The following is a 22602-nucleotide window of genomic DNA, read 5'->3' as shown; positions in this document are numbered from 1 at the left end:
TATCCACAAAAAATATCATGTTTCTGTGCCAGCTGCCACAGATCTAAATTGACAATATAGCACGGTGTCTCAGTGGTTAGCACTGCTGCCTCACAGCGCCAGGGACCCGGGTTCAATTCCCATCTTGGGCAACTGCCTGTGAGGAGTTTGCACATTCTTCCTGTGTCTGCGTGGGTTTGCTCCGGTTTCCTCCCACAGTCCAAAGATGTGCAGGATAGGTGAATTGGCCATACTAAATTGTAGTGTTAGGTGCATTAGTTAAGAGAATGTGTCTGGGTGGGTTGCTCTTCAGAGGGTCGGTATGGACTTGTTGGGCTGAAGGGCTTGTTTCCACACTATAGATAATCTAATCAAATAATTCCAGAAACTAGTCCTTCACTTCAAAAGTTAAAAATAGCCAATGACCTTTCACACTAGAACAGTTTTGGATATTAAACAGGCTTTTCTTCCCAGAACAGGAATCAAGTTTTCCTTGTTACCAATCTACATGGGAAATCCTAATTTACTTCTAACAGTTAAAACAATAGCTATTCTTAATTTGTCACAGGGAGCTAGATTTTTAAGCTATTTGTGCTTTCCCTATTCTTCCATGAGGCATCTTCTTCCAAATTAAAGAAATTAACGTGAGATATTGTGGTCAACAGATGGGAAGTCACTTGATCTCAATGGGACTAGAATTTGCAAATGAAAAAAACTATGCTTCACTCATATAGACCCACAATCAGATCCTATGTGAAGTACTACATTCAGTTTGGGTACTGAATCTAAGGGAGGAGGTTTACATCTTAGTGTGGGTACAGTGCAAGTTCACCAAAGTTGTACTGATGCTTAAGTTGTGAGGACAGCATAAACTTTGCTTACATTTCTGTGACTTCAGAACATTGGGGTGGTAATCTAACCCACAACAAGAAAGGACAGCTATGAAATTAGAGTGAGAAAATTTAAAATAAAATCAGGAATCACTTTGTTCACACAAGGTAATGAAAATGCAGAATGGTTTCTACAAAATAATATGCTTTCTCAATTTAAATTTTGAAGACTGAGATTGATTCACTTTTCAGATGAAGACATCAAAGTATAAGCGATTGAGCTCAGATTAGCTGTTATAGGAATGAGTGATGAAAAAGACTTGGAGTTTGTATTGCACGCTCCATATTCCTTTGTCTCTATATCTTTGAGAGACTGTCAAATTAGAAACAGTTTCCTCTGCTAGCTGCACAGTCTCAATGTGAAGTCAAACTGATAAGAAATGTGCAAATCAAGACAAGAGGCTTCCACACCCACTATTATTTCAAAAATAGAAAAGAACACAATCTTTCTTAAAATCTCCAAACATGCATGCAAGTCAAGGAAAGAAACATTTATAGATTCTGTTGCTGTGTAGCTTACAGGCGGTACATACTATTGCTATGGGGCTATGGTGATAGAAGAATGAATGCTTAAGGTGCTGGGTGGGGGTGCTAATCAAGCAGGCAGCTTTGCCAGGGATGGTGAGGAGTCGCATTTGTGTTTTTCTAGGAGCATATAGTCAGTAACAGGACAGAACTACAGTGGGAACTTGGCAGCTGAAGATGGATACAAATGGCAGAATGATTAAAGTCAAGTTGAAGGCGTGTGACTATGATGAGAGTTTTTGATCATTCATGTTGTCAGTACTTATAGAGTGCGGATATCTCTAAAAGTTGTAAAACTGGAAGAAACTACCAAGATGGTGAGGGGAGGAGTTAACAAGTTCTGCATGTGTCCTCTGATATCTGCTTACACTTGCCAGAGTTTGAATAGTGCTTCAGTGAGTGCTGTTTGTGTTAACAGCATGCAGCCAACGTACTAATGTATAATTAATCTTAAATTGAGCCTCATAGTCTCACAAGGTATTGTCATGTCTTTCAGTTGCAATGTAACAAGTTACAAAATAAACCTATTTCTTGTTCATCAACAATGAGCCTATCTTCTGCTGAAAATTTTGTGAGGGCATCCTTCCCCACATCATATCAGTAGCTTAGACTAATATTAGCAAGAAGGTTCAGTGGCAGCAAATCTACTCCAGGCTTCCCAGATGGTTCCACAGGACACCAACATATACCAGTACCAGCTCAGTGAAGTCAGAGCCAAGGCGTCTCCAGATCCAGCATTATTGCGTGATGTCTTCACTACCTTTAATCACAAGGTTGCAAACCACCAACAACTGCTGAAAGTTCACCAAGAACCTATATACATTAAGCAGCTTCTAGCCTGATGGCAACTGACAAAAATTTAATAAGCACTAGCATGTCGTGCCTCCTGATGTTGAATGTATCCTCAGCTGGGTATGTTTAAGATAAGTCATTACTTAAAGTACAAGAGAGAAAATGTGGTCAAATGTGCCTTAGACACTGACTGATGTCAACTCTGCAAACCTTGGTGCATACTCCTAATGTCTAAGATGCTCTTACCAAGATAGCATTCAACATAGGTTGTAGTGGGAGTGTGTGCACATAACATGGATGCCATTTTGGTTCCAAAATGGCACCTGTTGTGCTAAAATCATAATGTCTAAATTTTGCAGCCTGGATTTCTCCCTCTTTCTCTCTTTCTTACTTTGTGTCAATTTGGCCCTCTTCCAGTTACTCTTTTATGACTCACAAAATTTGCAAATTATTTTCACTTGCCTGATGCCATCACTCCCAAAAGCAGCAATGAAGCAATGAGTTCCAAATACAAAGAAGAGATCACAATAATCAGGCTTTTGCTTGAAAAACATGACTCTGGATGCATATGCATGCACTGCACACAAAGGTGACTACACCCAACATTCTGATGCTCTATTTCACTCTTACATACCTATCAAAGCTGCAAATGTCATAGCCTCTACTTACATATATTCTCCAGCTAATAAGCTGTGGCAGGATTATCACCAAAGCACAGTGATGAACAATCACTGACACCCTCTTATACAGCACAAGGTAGCACATATCAGAAAGGAGAAGAGCACTTCCTGATCTCTACAGACAAGGTGGCTCTCTGCACCACAGGGCTGACAGAAACAAAGCTAATGTTATCTGGCATTATGGGCAACATTGAGGCTGAAGAAATGATCCTGTCTTGTGGCCTTTCTCAAATCCCAGCGCACTCACATCCTGCTATCTGGTATGATGAGCAGGCTGAAAATGATGTGACTGAGAATGGACCTCACCTTCCCACGCAATAAACCTTCTCTCATTCCGACCTTCTGGTGCTTAATTCCTGTTTTACACACCCAATCATGGCTGCATATCTAGTCACAGAAACCCAAAGAGGAATAGTGAGTGACTAACAGCTCAGCAATGCTGAAGCAGCTCCTTCATTTGATCTGACATTCTCAGCTTGCAGTTCAGATATTGGAACTCTATGCTCTTTGTCGTGTAGGGTTAGGATGCACACCTGGTAAGTCCTGTAGGCACAAAGGTTGTATTCAGGTCAGAGCTACAGGATAGCTCACTTGCTAGTACTTTGGAGAATGAGATCATAGATATGCTCTGCTGCAGGGGATTCCATTGAAGACCGTGATGGGGCAGCGTACAGGCAAGTGCTGATAAGGCTGACCACTGAGATGCTGGGTGCAATGGGTAGCCTGCCAAATCCATGAACTAACACACCACCTTTTGAAGTTTGTCATTGTATTTTACTATATTATTCATTGTAAACTGTGAGTGACAATAAATAAATAAATCATCATTCATTCTCAAACACCCCTGAATATCTACAGGCACGTCGCAATAGAAGAAATTATTTTCAAATGGCCTTAACCTACTTGGCTACCTACACCTTTAAGGAAAACTAGAAAAGGCCCATCCTGCATCTCTGTGCCACTTACAGTGTGAAGTGAGCAAATGTTGCAACAACCAAGCAGTCCAAGTTAGGCATTCTGGTCTCACATCAGCCAGGTAGATTGGGTGATTAGTAATGTTGCTTCACGATATTGTGAGGTAACATAGATTAATCTACTGGTCAATTTTTCAGGCTGCTTTCAAATTAGTCAGATTGCCCAACAGAAATCCACAACAAAGCAATATTTCTTACCTGTTGAGTTTGAACTAGATGCTGCAAAAAAAAGAACAAACTTCAAAAGCAACTCTAAACATGTTTAAAAGCAAACAGCTATATTTAAAAGTGCATAAGATTTCAAATCTGAAAGAGAGTAGTGTTAGGGCCAGGGAACAAATATTGTACAACATTACACAGGTGCAATAACAGTCTGACCTCAGGATCAACAAGTATAAGCAACACTTTGCCCCAGTATGACTGTTGGCCCTTTAACCTACTGCCCTTTTCCAGTTTTTAATTAGCTGCTAAAGATTTAGATTTGGTGAGACTAATTTCAATGTAATGTGATCAAATGGCTTCTTCAGACCCTGCCAAATTTTAGTCTTCACCTACTTCTGTGCAGATTAATTCTGGCAGAATATAAACAAATGGTCAAATTGATGCTATTAGTTACCTACTAAATGGGTTAAGCTAAAATTAGCCCAATATCTCTATCCTTTTATTATTATTCATTATACTTTAAATATTGTACCCAAATTTTCAATTTGATTTTAAATCTCACTCGATAAAACAAATAGAAAGTCTAAACCACTTTTGAAATGTTCTTTTCTTTTCCAATTTGTTTTTATCATTCATCTGTGCCTGCTGTACTACAGAGTCATTCTTGACCACAATAAGTTAAAAGGATAATTCCAGAATCGGGAATATAAATTAGTTTTTTTTAACTTCATTCTAATGTCTGAAAAATTGATATTTTACTGGTATATATAGTTTAATATTAGAGTCGATGTTTCAACATGAATTATGTTTGGTGTTCAAATCTTTGTGTTCTGTGGAGAGGAATTACTTTCTTTAGACATTAACTTGTATGTTAAGCGTTGTTTTGTGACAATAGCTGCCAGCAAATGCTGAACACATTATTGTATTTGGTGTTGCCAGGCAGATCCTGATGTGTTCTTGTTACTGCTTTCCTATTAGGACTGACAATCCTCTCAGTATAGCCAGATTTCTCCAACAATTAAAGTTTGCACTCCCACAGACTGCTGGAAGTCTATTTTGTAGTATGTGTACTCACCTCAGCAACATCAGCCCTCACTGTGACCCTGTGACTACCTTACTCTGGCCTGCATAGGGTCAGCCACAAATGCAGGCTATAGTTTGAGCTATTAAGGAAACCTGTGTGAGATTTTCAAGCAACCTAAATCCATGCTACTCAATCAAAATTACTTACAAACAACATAACAAACTCTGACATGAAGATCAGACATGGTGATCTTTCTTCAGAAACATAAACACTGTTAGATGTTTGAAAACTACATGAGAAGCTCACAGGCAGGATTGAAAGTAGAGCAGAAGTTACCTCTACACTAGGTACACAGACAAAAAGAAAACTTATTACACAAACAATGAGTACTTGATTTTGTACAAAAGATTTAAGCTGCAACTTTTAAAAAATTTTTTAAAAAGCGCAATTTTTTAAAGCGACTATCATAAATCCCTGGACATCCCTGATGGAGCTATGCTTCTTAAATTTAGCTATTGCAAGACCATGTAAGCAAGTAAGCATACAGGCGAGCGTAAAAAAAGCTGACCACGGCTTGTCAGATAACCTAGGGACAGCTCGGTGGCCCAGTGGTTAGCGCTGCTGCCTCACAGTGTTAGGGACCCGGGTTTGATTGCTGCCTCGGGCAACTGTCTGTGTGGAGTTTGCACATTCTCCCCGTGTCTGTGTGGATTTCCTCCAGGTTTCCTCCCACAGTCCAAAGATGTGCAAATTAGGCCATGCTAAATACCCAGTGTGTTCAGGGATGTCTAGGTTAGGTGCATTACTCGTGGGTAAATATAGGGTAGGGGAATGGTTCTGGATGGGTTACTCTTCGGTAGGTCAGTGTGGACTTGTTTGGCTGAGCGACCTGTTTCAACAGTGTAGGCATTCTATGATTCTAACCTCCTTTCACAATCAAGGACCATGGAGGAGATAATCGCCAGGTTGGCAGAGGTTATGACATAGAGCTTTCATTCTCCACAGCCTGTGGTCTGCCTCTGCTGTCATGTTGCAGACCCAGGAACACACCTCTAGCATTCCCCATTAGCTGCTGCAATCTTTGTGTGGGGGGCTCACTAAATCCTCTGTCCTGCCTGAAAAGAAGCAACAACACTTTCTGGCAAATCCATGAACTGAACACACCACCTTTTGAAGCTTTTCATAGTATTTTACTGTACTATTCACTGTAAACTGTGAGTGACAATAAATAGATAAATCATCATTCATTCTAAAACACTCCTGAGTATCTTTAAAAATGATTTTACCCATAACTTGGCGACCTACACCTTAAGGAAAACTAGAAAAGGCCCATCCTGCATCTCTGTGTCACTTACAGTGTGAAGTGAGCAAGTGTTGCAACAACCAAATGGTCCAAGTTAGGTATTGTGGTCTCATTTCAGCCGGATAAGTTGGATGATTAATAATGTTGCTTCACTACACTGTGAGGCAACACAGATTGATCTACTGGTCAATTTTTCAGGCTGCTTTCAAATCAGTCACATTGCCCAACAGACATCCGCAACAAAGCATTATTTCTTACCTGATGCCTTTGATTTAGATGCTGCAAAGAAAAGAAACAAACTCCAAAAGCAGCTCAAAATACATTTAAAAGCAAACAGCCATATTTAAGAGTACATAGGATTTCAAACCTGAGTAGTGTTAGGACCAGTGAAAAAATTGGATAAAATTACACAGGTGCATTAATAGTCTGACCTCAGGATCAACAGGTGTAAGCAACACATTGTCGTAGTATAACTATTGGCCCTTTAACCCAATGACCTTTTCCAATTGTTAAGTAGCTGCTGATGTATTAGATTCTATGCGACTAATTTCAAAGAATGGTTAAGTGGCTTCTTCACACCCTGCAAAATTTTAATCTTCACCTATTTTTGTGCAGATAAAATCTGGCAGAATTTAAACAAATGGCCACATCGATGCGATTACTTACCTACTAAATGAGTTAAGCTAAAATTAGCCCAATATCTCTACACTTTATTATTATTGATTATATTTTCATTATTGAACCCAAATTTTAAAAGGAAATCTAAATCACTTTTGAGATGTGCTTTTCTTTTTCAATTTGTTTTTATTATTCATCTGTGCCTGCTGTATTACAGAGTCATACATGAGCACAATAATTTAAAAGAATAACTCCAGAATCAGGAATATAAATTCATTAATTTTTACCTCATTCTAATGTCTGAAAAATTGATTTTTTTTTGCATATATAGTTTAATATTAGAGTTGATGTTTCAACATGAATTATGTTTGGTGTTCAGATCTTAGTGCTCTGTGCAGAGGAATTATATTCTTCAGACAGTTACTTGCAGTTTAAGTATTTTTCTGTGAGAATAGCTGCTCGCAGTTGCTGCGCGCACTCTATTGAATTTGGTGTTGCCAGGCAGATTGTGATGTGTTGTTTTCTCATTCAGTTTTCTTGTTGCTGCTTTCTGATCAGGACTGACAATCCTCTCAGCACAGAGACAAAAAAACTGCAGATGCTGGAATCCTAAGTAGACAGGCAGGAGGCTAGAAGAACACAGCAAGACAGGGAGCAAGACAGGAGGTGCAAAAGTCAACCTTTCGGATGTAATCCCTCTTCAGGATGTCGACTTCTGAACCTCCTGATGCAACCCTCTCAGTATAGTCAGGGTTCCCCAACGATTACATTTTGTTCTCCCACAGACGGCTGGAAATCTACTTTGTAGTGTGCTTACACACCTTAGCAACATCAGCCCTCACTGTGATCCTATCACTACCTGACTCTGGCCTGCATAGGGTCAGCCACAAATGCAAGCTATAGTTTGATTTATTAAGGAAACCTGTGTGAGATTTTCAAGCAACCTAAATCCATGCTACTCAATCAAAATTACTTACAAATAACATAACAAACTACGACATGAAAATCAGAGCTGGTGATCTTTCTTAAGAAACATGAACACTGTTAGAAGATTGAAAACTACATGAGAGACCACCAACCAGGATTGGAAGCAGAGCATAATTACATCTACACCAGGTTCACAGGAAAAAAGAAAAATTATTACACAAACCATGAGCACTCGATTTTTAAAGAAATGTTTAAGCTGCAACTGAAAATAGTACAAGCAAGTATTTTTTAGAGACTACCATAAATCCCTGGACATCAATAATATTTGCAAAAGACAGGGAATATGAGAAAGCTGACTGCCAACTTGGCTAACATGAATTGGAAGGCTGCAAATGCACTATAGGTGAGTGCTGAAAAGGCTGATCACTGGGATGCTGGGTGCAATGGATAGCCTGCCAGATCCTTTCACAATCAAGGACCATGGAGGAGACAATCGCCAGGTTGGCAGAGGTTATGACATAGAGCTTTCATTCTCCACAGCCTGTGGTCTGCCTCTGCTGTCATGTTGCAGACCCAGGAACACACCTCTAGCATTCCCCATTAGCTGCTGCAATCTTTGTGTGGGGGGCTCACTAAATCCTCTGTCCTGCCTGAAAAGAAGCAACAACACTTTCTGGCAAATCCATGAACTGAACACACCACCTTTTGAAGCTTTTCATTGTATTTTACTGTACTATTCACTGTAAACTGTGAGTGACAATAAATAGATAAAAACATCATTCATTCTAAAACACTCCTAAGTATCTACAGGCACTTCACAATAGAAGAAGCTCTTTAAAGAATGACTTTACCCATAACCTGTCTACCTACACCTTTAAGGAAAACTAGAAAAGGCCCATCTTGCATCTCTGTGCCACTTACAGTGTAAAGTGAGCAAGTGTTGCAACAACAAAGTGGTCCAAGTTAGGCATTCTGATCTCACATCAGCCAGATAGGTTGGGTGATTAGTAATGTTGCTTCACTACACTGTGAGGCAACACAGATTAATCTACTGGTCAATTTTTCAGGCTGCTTTCAAATCAATCACATTGCCCAACAGACATCCGCAACAAAGCATTATTTCTTACCTGATGCCTTTGATTTAGATGCTGCAAAGAAAAGAAACAAACTCCAAAAGCAGTTCTAAATATATTTGAAAATAAACAGCCATATTTAAAAGTACATTAGTTTTCAAACCTGAAAGAGAGTAATGTTAGGGCCAACGACAAACTTCGACAGCATTACACAGGTGCAATAACAGTCTGACCTCAGGATTAACAAGTTTAAGGAACACATCACCATAGTATAACTATTGACCCTTTAACCCACTGCCCTTTTCCTGTTTTTAACTAGCTGCTGAAGAATTAGATTCTATGAGACTAATTTCAAAGTAATGTGGTTAAGTGGCTTCTTCAGACCCTGTAAAATTTTAATTGTCATCTATTTCTGTGCAGATAAAATCTGGCAAAATATAAATAAGTGGTCAAATTGATGCCATTAGATATATAGTTAAGCTAAGCAAAGAACAAAGAAAATTACAGCACAGTTACAGGGCTTTCGGCCCTCCAAGCCTGCACCAATTCAAATCCTCTACCTAGACCTGTCACCTAATTTATAAAGATCCGTATCCCTCTGCTCCCTGCCTATTCATGTATCTGTCTTAATACATCTTAAGTAATGCAATCATGCCCCCTCTACCACCTCCACTGGCAACACATTCCAGACACTCAGCATACAATACTGAAAGAGTTTTCCGCACATATCTCTCTTAAACATTTCCCCTCTCACCTTGAACTCAGGACCTCTAGTAATTGAGTCCCCCCACTCTGGGAAAAAGCTTCTTGCTATCCACCCTGTCTATACTTCTCATGATTTTGTAGACCTCAATCAGGTCCCCCTCTCAACCTCCATCTTTCTAATCCTCATCTACTCAACCTCTCTTCATTGCTAGTGCCCCCTGACCCCCCCAGACCAGGCAACATCCTGGTGAACCTCCTCTGCACCCTCTTCAAAGCATTCACATCCTTTTGGTAATGTGGCGACCGGAACTGTATGCAGTATTCCAAATGTGGCCAAACCAAAGTCCTATACAACTGTAACTTGACTTGCCAACTCTTGTACTCAATATCCCACAAAGGAAAACATGCCGTAAGCCTTCTTGACAACTCTATCAACCTGCACTGCCAGGGTACAATGGACATGAACACCCAGATCTCTCTGTACATCAATCTTCTCCAGGGCCTTTTTATTTACTGTATATTTTGCTCGTGAATTCTAAAATGCATCATCTCGCATTTGCCTGGCTTGAACTCCATCTGCCATTTCTCCGCCCAATTCTCCAAACGATTTGTGTTCTTCTGCATTATCTGACAGTCCCTTCACTATCTGCTACTCCACCAATCTTAATGTCATCTGCAAACTTGCTAATTGACCACCTATACCTTCCTCCAGATCATTTATGTATGTATTTATAGAATTAGCCCAATATTTCTACCCCTTTATTATTAATTGTTATATTTTAATTATTGTACCCAAATTTTAAATTTGATTTTAGATCTCACTCAATAAAACGTACAGAAAGTCTAAACCACTTCTAAAATGTTCTTTTCATTTCCAATTTGTTTTTATTATTCATCTGTGTCTGCTGTATTACAAAGACATACATGACCACAATAATTTAAAAGGATAATTCTAGAATCAGGAATATAAATTATTTAATTTTTACCTCATTCTAACTTCTGAAAAATTGATATTTTTCTTGTACATACAATTTAATATTAGAATTGATGTTTCAACATGAATTATGTTTGGTGTTCAGGTCTTAGTGTTCTGTTGAGAGGAATTACTTTCTTTAGATATTTACTTGCATTTTAAATGGTATTCTGTGAAAATAGCTGCTGGCAATTGCTGAGCATACCCTATTGTATTCAGTGTTGCCAGGCAGATTCTGATATGTTGTCATTTAGTCTTCTTGTTGCTGCTTCCCTATCAGGACAGACAATCCTCTCAATATATCCAAGGTTCTCCAACAATTAAAGTTTGTTCTCCCACAGACTGCTGGAAGTTTATTTTGTAATATGTCTACACACCTCAGCAACATCAGCCCTCAGTGTGACCCTGTAACTACCTTACTCTGACCTGTATAGGGTCAGATACAAATGCAAGCCATAGGTTGGGCAGTTAAGGAAACCTGTGTGAAATTTTCAAGCAACCTGAATCCATACTACTCAAGCAAAATTACTTACAAATAACATAACAAAATATGAAATCAAAATCAGAGCTGGTGATCTTTTTTAAGAAACATAAACACTGTTAGAAGCTTGAGCTACATGATAAACTGAGAAGCAGGATTGGACGCAAACAGTGACAAAAAAAAACTGCAGATGCTGGAATCCAAAGTAAACAGGCAGGAGGATGGATGAACATGGCAAGCCAGGCAGTATCAGGAGGTAGAGAAGTCAACATTTCAGGTGTAACCCATTCTAGCTGAAACGTCGACTTCTCCACTTCCTGATGCTGGCAGGATTGAAAGCAGAGCAAATGTTACATCTATACCAAGTCCACAGAACAAAGAAAAATTATTACACAAACCATGAGTGCTCAATTTTTAAAAAAAATGTTTAAGCTGCAACTAAAAATAGCGTGAGCAAATGCTTTTTTAGAGACAACCATAAATCCCTGGACATTAATTGCATTTGCAAAAGAAAGGGGATGTAAAAAAATTTAGCAACTTACCTAACATGAATTGGAAGGCTGCAAATATCCTATCGACATTTAGAATTTTTAAACAAAGGATGAATCTATACCTCTTATATTTAGCTATGTAAGTAAGCCGTGAAAATAGCCATTGGAAATCATTAAAAATTGGAAACTATTTGAAAAGTTTTGGAAGCAAGTTAGGAAAATCCAGCCAAGCCATCACTGGTCCAAATTCTGACATTTAGGACAAATTTCTCAAGAAAGCAGCAAGATTGATGATGGGGTGTCTGACTGAAATGCAATTGTCGAACTACCTATTCTGTATCTAGAATAAAAGGTAATGGTCATATATACTACACAGGCACATGGCAACCCAGAGAGTTTACCAGGTGTTGTGTTTAAACATTGAGGAAAACACAACACAGATTGAGCAACACGAAGAAAATCAAATCCAATTATATATAAAAATAAGCTTGGATAATTGAATGGCATGGTGGCTCAGTGGTTAGCACTGTTACCTCATAGTACCAGGGACCTGGGTTCAATTCCAGCCTTGGGCGACTGTCTGTGTGGAGTTTGCACATTCTCCCTGTGTCTATGTGGGACCCCTCTGGGTGCTCTGGTTCCCTCCCATGATCAAATGATGTGCAGATTAGGTGAACTGGTCATGCTAAGTTGTCCATAGTGTTCAGGAATGTTTAGATTAGCTGCATTATTCAGGGGTAAATAGAGGGTAGGGGAATGGGTCTGGGTGGTTTACTCTTCGGAGGGCTGGTGTGGACTTCTTGGGCAGAAGGGCCTGTTTGCACACTGTAAGGATTCTGTGAATATGTGAAAGATTCTCAGGATAACAATCAGCATGTCAAAAACATGCAAGACTCCAACATACCAAGTCAAGAACACTCAAACGTGAAGTTTAAATTTCATGAAGGTTACAAAATCCATAAGAAATGTTAAAACATCTATACATCATACAGATGCACAGACTCTTCAACTCTTCTTCAATGATTCTTTCCATGTAAATACTTCATGAAACTACCCTAATACAAACATATTGCCACTGTTATCGAGTCATCAAGTCATAGAGATGTACAGCACTGAGACAGATCCTTCGGTCCAACTCATCCAAATATCCCAAATAAATCTAATCACTTTTGCCAGCATTTGGTCCTTCTAAATCCTTCCTATTCATATACCATCCAGATGCCTTTTAAATGTTATAATTGCACCAACATCCACCACTTCCTGTGGCAGCTCATTCCATATATGCACCACCCATTTGATGAAAAGGTTGCCCCTTAGGTCCCTTTTAAATATTTCCCCTCTCATCTTAAACCGATGCCCTCTAGTTTTCAACTCCTTCAACCGAGGGAAAAGACTTTGGCTATTCATCGTATCCATGCCTCTCATGATTTTGTAAGGTCACCCCTCAGCCTCTGATGCTCCAGGGAAAATAGCCCCAGTATATTCAGCCTCTCCCTATAGCTCAAACCCTTCAACCCTAGCAGCATCCCTGTAAATCTTTTTTGAACCTTTTCAAATTGCACAACATCTTTCCTATAGCAGGGAAACCGGAATTGTATGCAGTGTTTCAAAAGTGGCCTAATTAATGGCCTGTACAGCTGCAGCATGACCTCCCAACTCTTATACTCAATGCACTGACCAATTAAAGCAAGCATACCAAATGCCTTCTTCACTATCCTATCTGTGAACCTGCATTCAAAAGTCTCTTTGTTACGCTACACTCCATAGCACCTTAACATTAGTCAATAACTCCTCCCAATTTACCTTTCCAAAATGCAGCACCTCACATTTTTTCTAAATTAAACTCCATCTGTCACCCCCTGCCCCATTGGCCCATCTGATCAAGATCCTGTGGTACTCTGATGTAATATTCTTCATTGTCCATCACACCTCCAATTTTGGTTTAATTAGCAAACTTACTAACTATACCTTATCCAAATTTTTTATTTTATACTGGATCCCTATAGTGTGGAAACAGGCCATTTGGCCCAATAAGTCCACATTGACTGTCCAAGCAGCATCCCACCCAGACTCACCATTCTGCGGTATCCCTGTAATCCTGCATTTCCCATGGCTAATCCATCTAATCTACACATCCCTGGACACTATGGGCAATTTAGCCTGGCCAATCCACCTAATCCCTACATCTTTCAACTTAGGGAGGAAACTGGAGCAACTGACAGAAACCCACATAGACATGGGGAGAATGTGCAAACTCCACAGCCTTCTGATGCTGGAATTGAACCCAAGTCCCTATGAGGCAGCAGAGCTAACTACTGAGCCACCGTGATGCCCCTTTATTTATATAAATGATGAAAAGCAGTGGACCCAGCACCAATGCATGTGGCACACCACTAGTCACAGACTTACAGTCTGAAAATCAACCCTCCACCACCACCCTCTGTCTCTACCTTTGAGCCAGTTCTGAATTCAAGTGGACAGTTTACACTACATTCCATGAGATCTAGCCTTGCTAACCAGTCTCCCATGAGGAATTTGGTTAAACGTCTTACTGAAATCCATATAGATTATGTCCACTGCTCTTCCCTTATCAATCTTCTTCGTTACTTCTTCAACAAACTCAATCAAGTTAGTGAGACATGATTTCCCACGTATAAAGATTTACAAGGATGTTGACTATCCCTAATCAGTTCTTTTCAAATACATAAAATACTGTCCCTTATGATTTCCTCCAACAACTTGCCCACCACTGATATCAGGGTCACTGGTCCATACATACCTGGCTTTTCCTTACCACCTTTCTTAAATAGTGGCAACACGTTAGCCGACCTCCAGTCTTCTGGCACCTCACTTGTGGCTATTGATGGTACAAATGTCTCAGCAAGGGACCCAACATTCACTTCTCTAGCTTCCCACTGAGTTCTACCATATACCTGATCAGGTCCCAGGAATTTATCCACTTTAAGCCATCCAGCTCCTCCGCCTCTGAAAGGTGGCATTTTTCAAGAGATTGCTACTATTTTCCCCATGCTCTATATCTTCCATGTCCTTTCCCACAGCAACACTGATGCAAAATACTCATTTAGTATCTCCCCATCTCATGCAGTTCCACAGATAGGCAGTCTTGTTGATCTTTAAGGGGCTCTTTTTTCTTCCTAATTACCCTTAATGGATTTATAAAATCCCTTTGGATTCTCATTAATTCTATTTGCCAAAGCTATGCCATGTCCCCTTTTTGCCCTCCTGATTTTCCCTCTTAAGTATACTCCTATTTCCTTTATACTCTTCTAAGGATTCACTCGATCTCTACTGTCTATACCTGGCATATGCTTCCTTCTTTTTTATAACCAAAACCTCAGTTGCTCTAATCATCCAGCACTCCCTATACCTAGCAGCTAAGCACTTCACTGTAATAGGAACATACAGCCTCTGGACTCTCGTTATCTCATTTCTGAAGGTTTCCCATTTTCCAGCCGTCCCATTGCCTGCAAGCATCCAGCTCCAATCAACTTTTGAAAGTTCTGGCCTAATATCATCAAAATTGGCCTTCCTATAATTTAGAACTTTAACTTTTAGATCCGGTCTATCCATTTCTATCACTATTTTAAAACGAATAGAATTTTGGTCACTGGCCCCAAAATGCTCCCCCACTAACACCTTAGTCACCTGCCCTGCCTTATTTCCCAAGAGTAGGTCAAGTTTTGCAACTTTTCTAGTATGTACATCCAAATACGGAATCCAAATTTATTTTGTACACACTTAAACTCTTGTCTATCCAAGCCCTGAACAATGAAGCAGCCACATTCTATGTTCAGAAAGTTAAAATCCCATACCATTACTACCCTATTATTCTTACAAATCACTGATATCTCATAGAGTCATAGAGATGTACACAGCACAGAAACAGACCCTTCGGTCCAACTTATCCATGCCAACTACATATCCTAAAATAATCCTGTCCCATTTGCCAAGTTAAAGTTTATTTGTAGATATTTTCTAATCAACTTGTTCAGAGATCTTGTTATACACCTCTGGAGCAGGAGGAGCTTAAACCCAGGTCTTCTGGCTCACAAGCAGGAACACTACTTTTACCACTGCACAACAGAAGTGCAGATAAATAAATAGAGAAACATTTCCTAGTGATTTCTATACAGAATATTATTTTTAGAAACTCCGACTACATAAATGTTTAAAAGCCATAACAAATTGTTTACCCAATTAAGTGTTTATAAATTATTAAAAAGACACGTTAGCATTCAATAACTAAAGCACACATCTCAACTAAAAGAAAACAAAGATTCTTTGAAATGTAATTCTGTAAAAGGTTACTTGCATAAATGTTTTCATTGCGAGCAAAAGCCAGAAAAAGGAATTCCAATTTAAAGAGAGTTTGAAATTGGTTGAAACTATTTTGAAATGTTTTCTACAATATATGTTGTTACAACACAAATCCCCAGTAAACTAGTAAATGTGTGTTTATAACATGAATCTAGAGTAGATTTTACGAACAAGCTAGCCACTTCATTCGAATTTACTTAGGTCCAATGTCCCATAAACGTGGTTAATTCTCACTAAGTCAGCAGCATGCTTTTATTTAGATACAAGCTGTGTACATTCTTAATTGACTGTTGTTTTATTTACTTCAGCACAAATGTTCAATGAAAAGAAAGAGGCCCACAGACAAAAGTCGGCCATTGCCTAGCGCTCAAGACATTATAAGTCCTTTGTAGGCAGAAAACATTGCACAAAAACTGACACTCGATTTAATTCGGGTTACTGCTGAACCCGTCCGGTACATGTATAGCAGATACTAATGGTGCACTTTATTCCACAAGCTGGACCTTGCTGTCATATTACTAGCTGTTGTACATTGTTTACGTGGCCGGAGGTCCCCAGCTCAGGCCTTTGTCTGTTTTCCCACTGCACTGTGTCGGGCTCTGACACCAACTCAACTGGACACTCGTGCCAGCTCAGCTGTTCGATGACGTCGGGACTGGTGCGCGTGAAGGGGGCGGGTAGGGGGCAATGAGAAGGGGGTTCAAAAGGTGGCTGACATCACTGCAGCAAACCATTTTCCCGAACTCATTTGAATCTCCCTCCTGTCGGCAGCAACGGGTGCCCATTCTGTCCACCATTAAGCCACACACTCCTTTACCTTCCCCACCCCTTCCCATGCATACCCCAGCCCACAACACCACCCACCTGAAACCAGGTTTCAGCAAACACCCCTCCACTCCTGACATCGACTCCTCCTGTCCCCACCTTCCAAACACGAAAAATTTTCTAGAATCTCTTTTCATCACCTGACCCACCATCAACCCATTCATCCCCTCCCTCCCCCAAGCCAACACCAAGCAACAACTGAACCGACCCACTAACAGGCGTGTGCAGGATTGATAGGCGCTCCAGCCAATGGGCACCGGAGTTCACCTTCACCCAGTGCCAATCAGGAAACGGTTTGCCATTGTCTGACCAATTGGTAAAGGCGGAACTTACCACCCTGGCTCCACTTCCATTCTATTGGATGGTAAGAATTTACTGTAGAACAAGATGGTCACTATTTCCACAACAAGCGACCCCCAAAGCATATTAATCACAGACCTCTAACGGCTGACCCGAGTGCGTTTCACTCGCCACCTAATGGCGGCAGCACGACCCAAAAGCTCAGATATTACTATTGAAGAACTCCTTTTTAAATTCCTGCCTAACTTTCTATATTTTCTCCTTAAAATCTTATCCTTTTCTCTTCCTATGTCGTTAGTTCCAATGTGTACAATAACCTCCTGCTGGTCCCTCTCCTCTTTGAGAATATTCTGCAACATATCCAAGATATACTTGATCCTGGTACCAGGGATGCAGTATGCCATTCTGATGTCTCACCGTTGGCTGCAGACTTGTCTGTCTGTGCCTCTGACTAGAGTCCCCTATCACAATCGATCTCTTGGAACCTGATGCACCTCTTGTTACATTCAGGCTATTCTCGGTATCAGAAACCTCTCTTTCAGTGAAATATTCCCCGGAGACTCCATCACCCCCTACATTTTCCAAAATAGTGTAGTTGTGTGAGATGGGGATAGCCACCAAAGACTCCTACATGACCGGCTTCCCTCTCCTACCTTTCCTGGAGGTAACCCATCTACCTCTCTGTATCTTCGAGTTACCTCATTTCCTGCAACTGTCATCCATCACACCCCACTAGCCCCTGTAATTTGCCTCTAACTGTTGCTCTAAACAATCTAAGCAATTGATAGGATTCGCAAACAAACACACTTCCCGCAGACAAAATCTTCACTAACAGGGAAACCCTCCCTAATTTCTCACATGCTACAGGAAAAGGACATCAATCTACTAAAGGTTATTTTTGCACCATAACAATCTACAGATCCAGAAATTAGTATATAGTAAAAATTAGTATGTAATTTTTACATGGTCTAAAAAGCACTGCACCAGGCTAACTTATATTTTATATTTTTAAAGTTTAGCCAAAAGACAGACCTTAATAAAACATATAATCAAAAAAAGAAGCTATTCTACTCACGATTGTAGATTTATTAAAAAAGCAGAAAGGTTACAAATTAAAAGGAGGACAGTTAAGAATCAATCACCTTGCTTTAGACTTGGAGTCATGTGTAGGCCATACTGAGTAAGAATTGCAGATTTCCATCCTAATAGGCATTAGTAAATCAGATGACTTTTTACAGCAATTAAAGATGGTTATCATTGTCACCGTTACTGAGATTGTATTCTGGATTGTTTAGTTGCATTTATATATCACCAGCTGCCAACCTGAGTTAAAAAAGAATTAGCCTGGAACTCGAGACAGTAAAATTATCATGATACCACTGCCTCCCATCACTAAAAATTAATAGTTATTACTAAAGTTTCAATAGGGTCAAACAAAGCAGCAAAGTGAATTTTGCCCAGTAGTCATATGAATCTCAAATTTATAAACTTGATAAGAAAGTACAATAGGGACAAAAGTTCCTTTGACTTCCTCCACTTCATAAGTGAGGTGCAAATCCCAATTCACCTATGACCACAGTTCATGATCCTGCTGGCTTTTCAGGACCCAGCACTATAACAGTCTTATGATCAAATTTCTCATGGATGAATCCCCTAGTCATGAAACCAGTCAAAGTTAACAACCTTACTCATAATTTGTGAATTCATAGAAAGCTAGGCTCAGAAACAAAGTAAGCAGCAGTAATCAAACAATACTTTTACTATTACGTAAAGGAATACTTACCACAAAGATTATTAACACACTGCAATCCATCTGGACACTCACTGCAGGATATTCCTTTTTTAAATGGCCTCGAACCAACTATGTTACCGCTGGAAATGGAAACATCATGCAAAATTTTGAGTACATTGGCAAAATTTCCATCAAACATTTTAAAGAAAAAAATCCTGCCCTTAATTGTCATTTGAGTCCTTTACAGCCTTTGTAATCAGTAGCATAATGCACCAGAATCTATTATATTTACATTATGAATCTAGAAAAGAAAATAATTTGTAGTTACTGTGTTGGTGCAACATGTAATAAACCATGCAGCGGCTCATTGCCTGATGTTACAGAATTTAACAAATCCAACAGAAATATAATGCAAAAGTAGCACTTATGAAATACTATTAATATTTCAATGTGGAAAGGCAAGAGTCAGCAGCATCATAGACACACCGTACTAAAACATACCCTTGAATCTAACTCGTCCATGCTGACCAGCTATACTAAGCCAATCTAGTCCCTTTCATGAACATTTGGCCAATAACCCTCTAAACCATTTCTATTTATGTATCCATCCAGATGCCATTGAAATGTTGTATTTGTACCAGCCTCCACCACTTCCCCGACAGCTAATTTTGTATACGCACCACTGTCTGTGTGAAAAAGTTGCCTCTCAGGTCCCTTTAAATCTTTCGTCTCTCACTTCAAACTATGCCCTCTTGTTTTCGACTCACCTCCCCTGTTTTGACTTTTCAATTCTATTTATACTTACGGAGGTGCATAGTTGCAAACCAGAATAGACAGGTTTTTATTTTCCAAACCTTGTAGATGATCACAAAAATACGAAGCACAACCCACTTTGTTAGTAGTTGCCCAGACAACCTGTAAGATGAATAATCCTAAATGTGAATTTCAAAATATTTTTGGCAACAATTGCAAAAGTTAACTGTGAAAGTAAGCTGTAAATATGCCATAAAACATAAGAACATAAGAACTAGGAGCAGGAGTACGTGATCAGGTCCTTCCAGCCTGCTTTGCCATTCAATAAGACCATGGCTGAGCTTTTCATGGCCTCAGCTCCACTTACTCACACTGTAACCCTTAATTTTTTCATTGTTAAAAAGAATATCTATCTTAGCTTTAAAAACATTTACTGAAGTTGTGTCAATTACTTCACTGCACTGGGAATTCCATAAATTCACAACCCTCTGAGTGAAGAATTTCCTCCTCAATTCAGTCCTAAATCTGCTCCCCCTAATTTTAAGGCTATGCCCTTTTGTCCTAGTTTCACTGCCATTGGAAACATCATCTCTACATCTATCTTATTTATTCACCTCATAATTTTATGTTTCTATAGGATCTCCTGTCATTCTTCTAAATTCCAATGAATATAATCCCAGTCTACTCAATCTTTCCTCATAAGCCAACTGCCTCAACTCCAGAATCAATCTAGTGAACCTCTTCTGCACCCCCTCTAGTGCTAGTACTTCCTTTCTCAAGTAAGGAGACCAAAAATGCACGCAGTACTCCAAGCGTGGTCTCACCAGCACCCTATACAGCTGTAACATAACTTCCCTGCTTATAAACTCAATCCCGTTAGCAATGAAGGACAAAATTCCACTTGCCTTCCTAATTGCCTGTTGCACCTACAGACCAACCTTCTGTGACTCATGCACAAGGACATCAAGGTTCCTCTGGACAGCAGCATGCTACAACTTTTAACCATTCAAGTAATAGTCATTTTGACTATTATTCTGACCAAAATGGATGACTTCAAATTTATTAACATTGTATTCTATCTGCCAGACCTTTGCCCCTTCACTCAAAGTATGTACGTTCCTATGCAAAGTGTCACAGTCCTCTGCACATTTTGTTCTGCCACTCATCTTATTGTCATCTGCAAACTTTGACATGGAGAGGTGGGTGTGAGGGTGAGTGTGACACACGGGGAGGTGGTTGTGAGGGTGAATGTGACTCATGGGGAGGTGGGTGTGAGGGTTAGTGTGACTCACAGGGAGGTTGGTGTGAGAGTGAGTGTGGCTCATGGGGATGTTAGCGTGAGGGTGTGTGGCTCACAGGGAGGTGGGTGTGAGGGTGAGTGTTACTTATGGGGGGGTTGGTGTGAAGGTGAGTGTGACTGTTGGGGAGATTGGTGTAAGAGTGAGTGTGACTCACAGGGAGGTGAGTGTGAGGGTGGGTGTGGCTCATGGGGATGTTGGTGTGAGGGTGAGTGTTACTCATAGGGAGGTGGGTGTGAGGGTGAGTGTTACTAAAGGGGAATGATTCAATTTATGGTCAAGTTTATTTTTTTCCCTAGACCAATTCTGAGATACTTAAGTCTTCAATGCTGATGAGGTATGAAAGTAACTTGCTTGTCATCCATCAGATTAATCTTCACTGTTAGGTGTACCATCGAGAGCATTCTGTCTGGATGTATCACTACCTGGAATGGCAACTGTACCATTCAAGATCAAAGACAGTTACAGAGAGGGGTGAATTCAGCCCGGACAATCACAAAGGCCATCCTCCCATCTATAGATTCCATCTACCAGTCCCGCTGTCAAGGAAAGGCTGTCAAAGATCAATCCCACCCTGGCAATGTTTTTCTACAACCTCCACCATCGGGGAGAAGGTACAGAAGCCTGGACACACACACCAGCCGGTTTCGAAACAGTTTCTACCCTACTGTTGTTAGAATACTGAATGGATTCACAAGCTCTTAACATTCATCTGTATTTCTGTTTTTGATTTTGTTGCTGTTCACCTGTTATTTATTTATCTATGCTACTTAACTCTGTAATCTGCTTGTATTGCTCACAAGACGATGCTTTTCACGGTGCCTCAGTACATATGACAATAAATTCAGTTCAATTCAATTCAAAAGTCTTAACTTCACCCAGGTCCAAATTTGGATTGTTGTTTATGACTGTGGTTTTCCCCACTCACTGTTATTCACTCCTTTTCAAATATCTTCAATATCTGCATAACGTAATACTGTTGCCAGCAGCCCTATCATAGCTTTTGCAAGTGGTTATTTGTCTTGTCAAGATATCATAAGGTAATTATCAATAAGCAATGTTCTTCATTTGATTTTAGTTAACCCACTTGGAAAAATCTTGAAGTCTCCTTACTGCTACATTTGAATTGGTCTTTAAATTATTTCTAGATTTTTCATGATTACCACTGTGTACCGGAGTCCATTCCTTGTTAACAATTTGCGCAAAGAAGATGTTACTGATATCGCTTCTACATTTTTCTTTAACTGGTTTGACCCTGTATCTGCTGTCCTCAATTTCATTTAAAGTACTTTCCCAGCCCATTTACAGAAATGTAATCATATTAGCTATGAAGAAAGATTGGATAGACTGAGTTTGTTTTCGTTGGAACGTAGGAGGTTGAGGGATGACCTGATAGAAGTTTATAGCACAGAGTCCCAGGTTCAATTCCAGCCTGGCTGTGTGGAGTTTGCACATTCTCCCCGTGTCTGCGTGGGTTTCCTCCAGGTGCTCCGGTTTCCTCCCACGGTCCAAAGATGTGCAGGTTAGGTGAATTGGCCATGCTAAATTGTCCATAGTGCTAGGTGCATTATTCAGAGGGAAACGGGTCTGGGTGGGTTACTCTTCGGGGGGTATGTGTAGACTGGTTGGGCCGAAGGGCCTGTTTTCACACTGTAGGGAATCTAATCAAGAATGTCATGGACAGACTGGAAGGTATGCTGCTTTTTCCCAGGGTGGAAGGGTCAATTACTAGGGGACAGGTTCATGATGCAGCGAGAAA

At 40.0% G+C, this 22602-nt stretch overlaps 1 protein-coding gene across 1 annotated transcript in view; it reads right to left on the bottom strand.

Moving 5' to 3' along the window:
• LOC140467098 (peptidase inhibitor 16-like) overlaps positions 1–22602 on the bottom strand; it is a 53669-nt gene that overhangs the window by 13125 nt on the left and 17942 nt on the right. The window contains exons 3-7 of the mRNA XM_072563163.1: positions 19598–19707; positions 18844–18932; positions 9002–9022; positions 6588–6608; positions 4039–4059 (exon numbers count right to left, since the gene is read on the bottom strand). Of these exons, the coding sequence (XP_072419264.1) occupies positions 4039–4059; positions 6588–6608; positions 9002–9022; positions 18844–18932; positions 19598–19707 (262 nt within the window). The remainder of the gene's footprint in view (positions 1–4038; positions 4060–6587; positions 6609–9001; positions 9023–18843; positions 18933–19597; positions 19708–22602) is intronic.

The sequence above is a fragment of the Chiloscyllium punctatum genome, chromosome 45 (genome assembly GCF_047496795.1).
Source record: "Chiloscyllium punctatum isolate Juve2018m chromosome 45, sChiPun1.3, whole genome shotgun sequence".
Lineage (NCBI taxonomy): Eukaryota > Metazoa > Chordata > Chondrichthyes > Orectolobiformes > Hemiscylliidae > Chiloscyllium > Chiloscyllium punctatum.
Note: the sequence above shows the minus strand (reverse complement) of the source record. Positions and strands in the feature narration are given on the sequence as shown.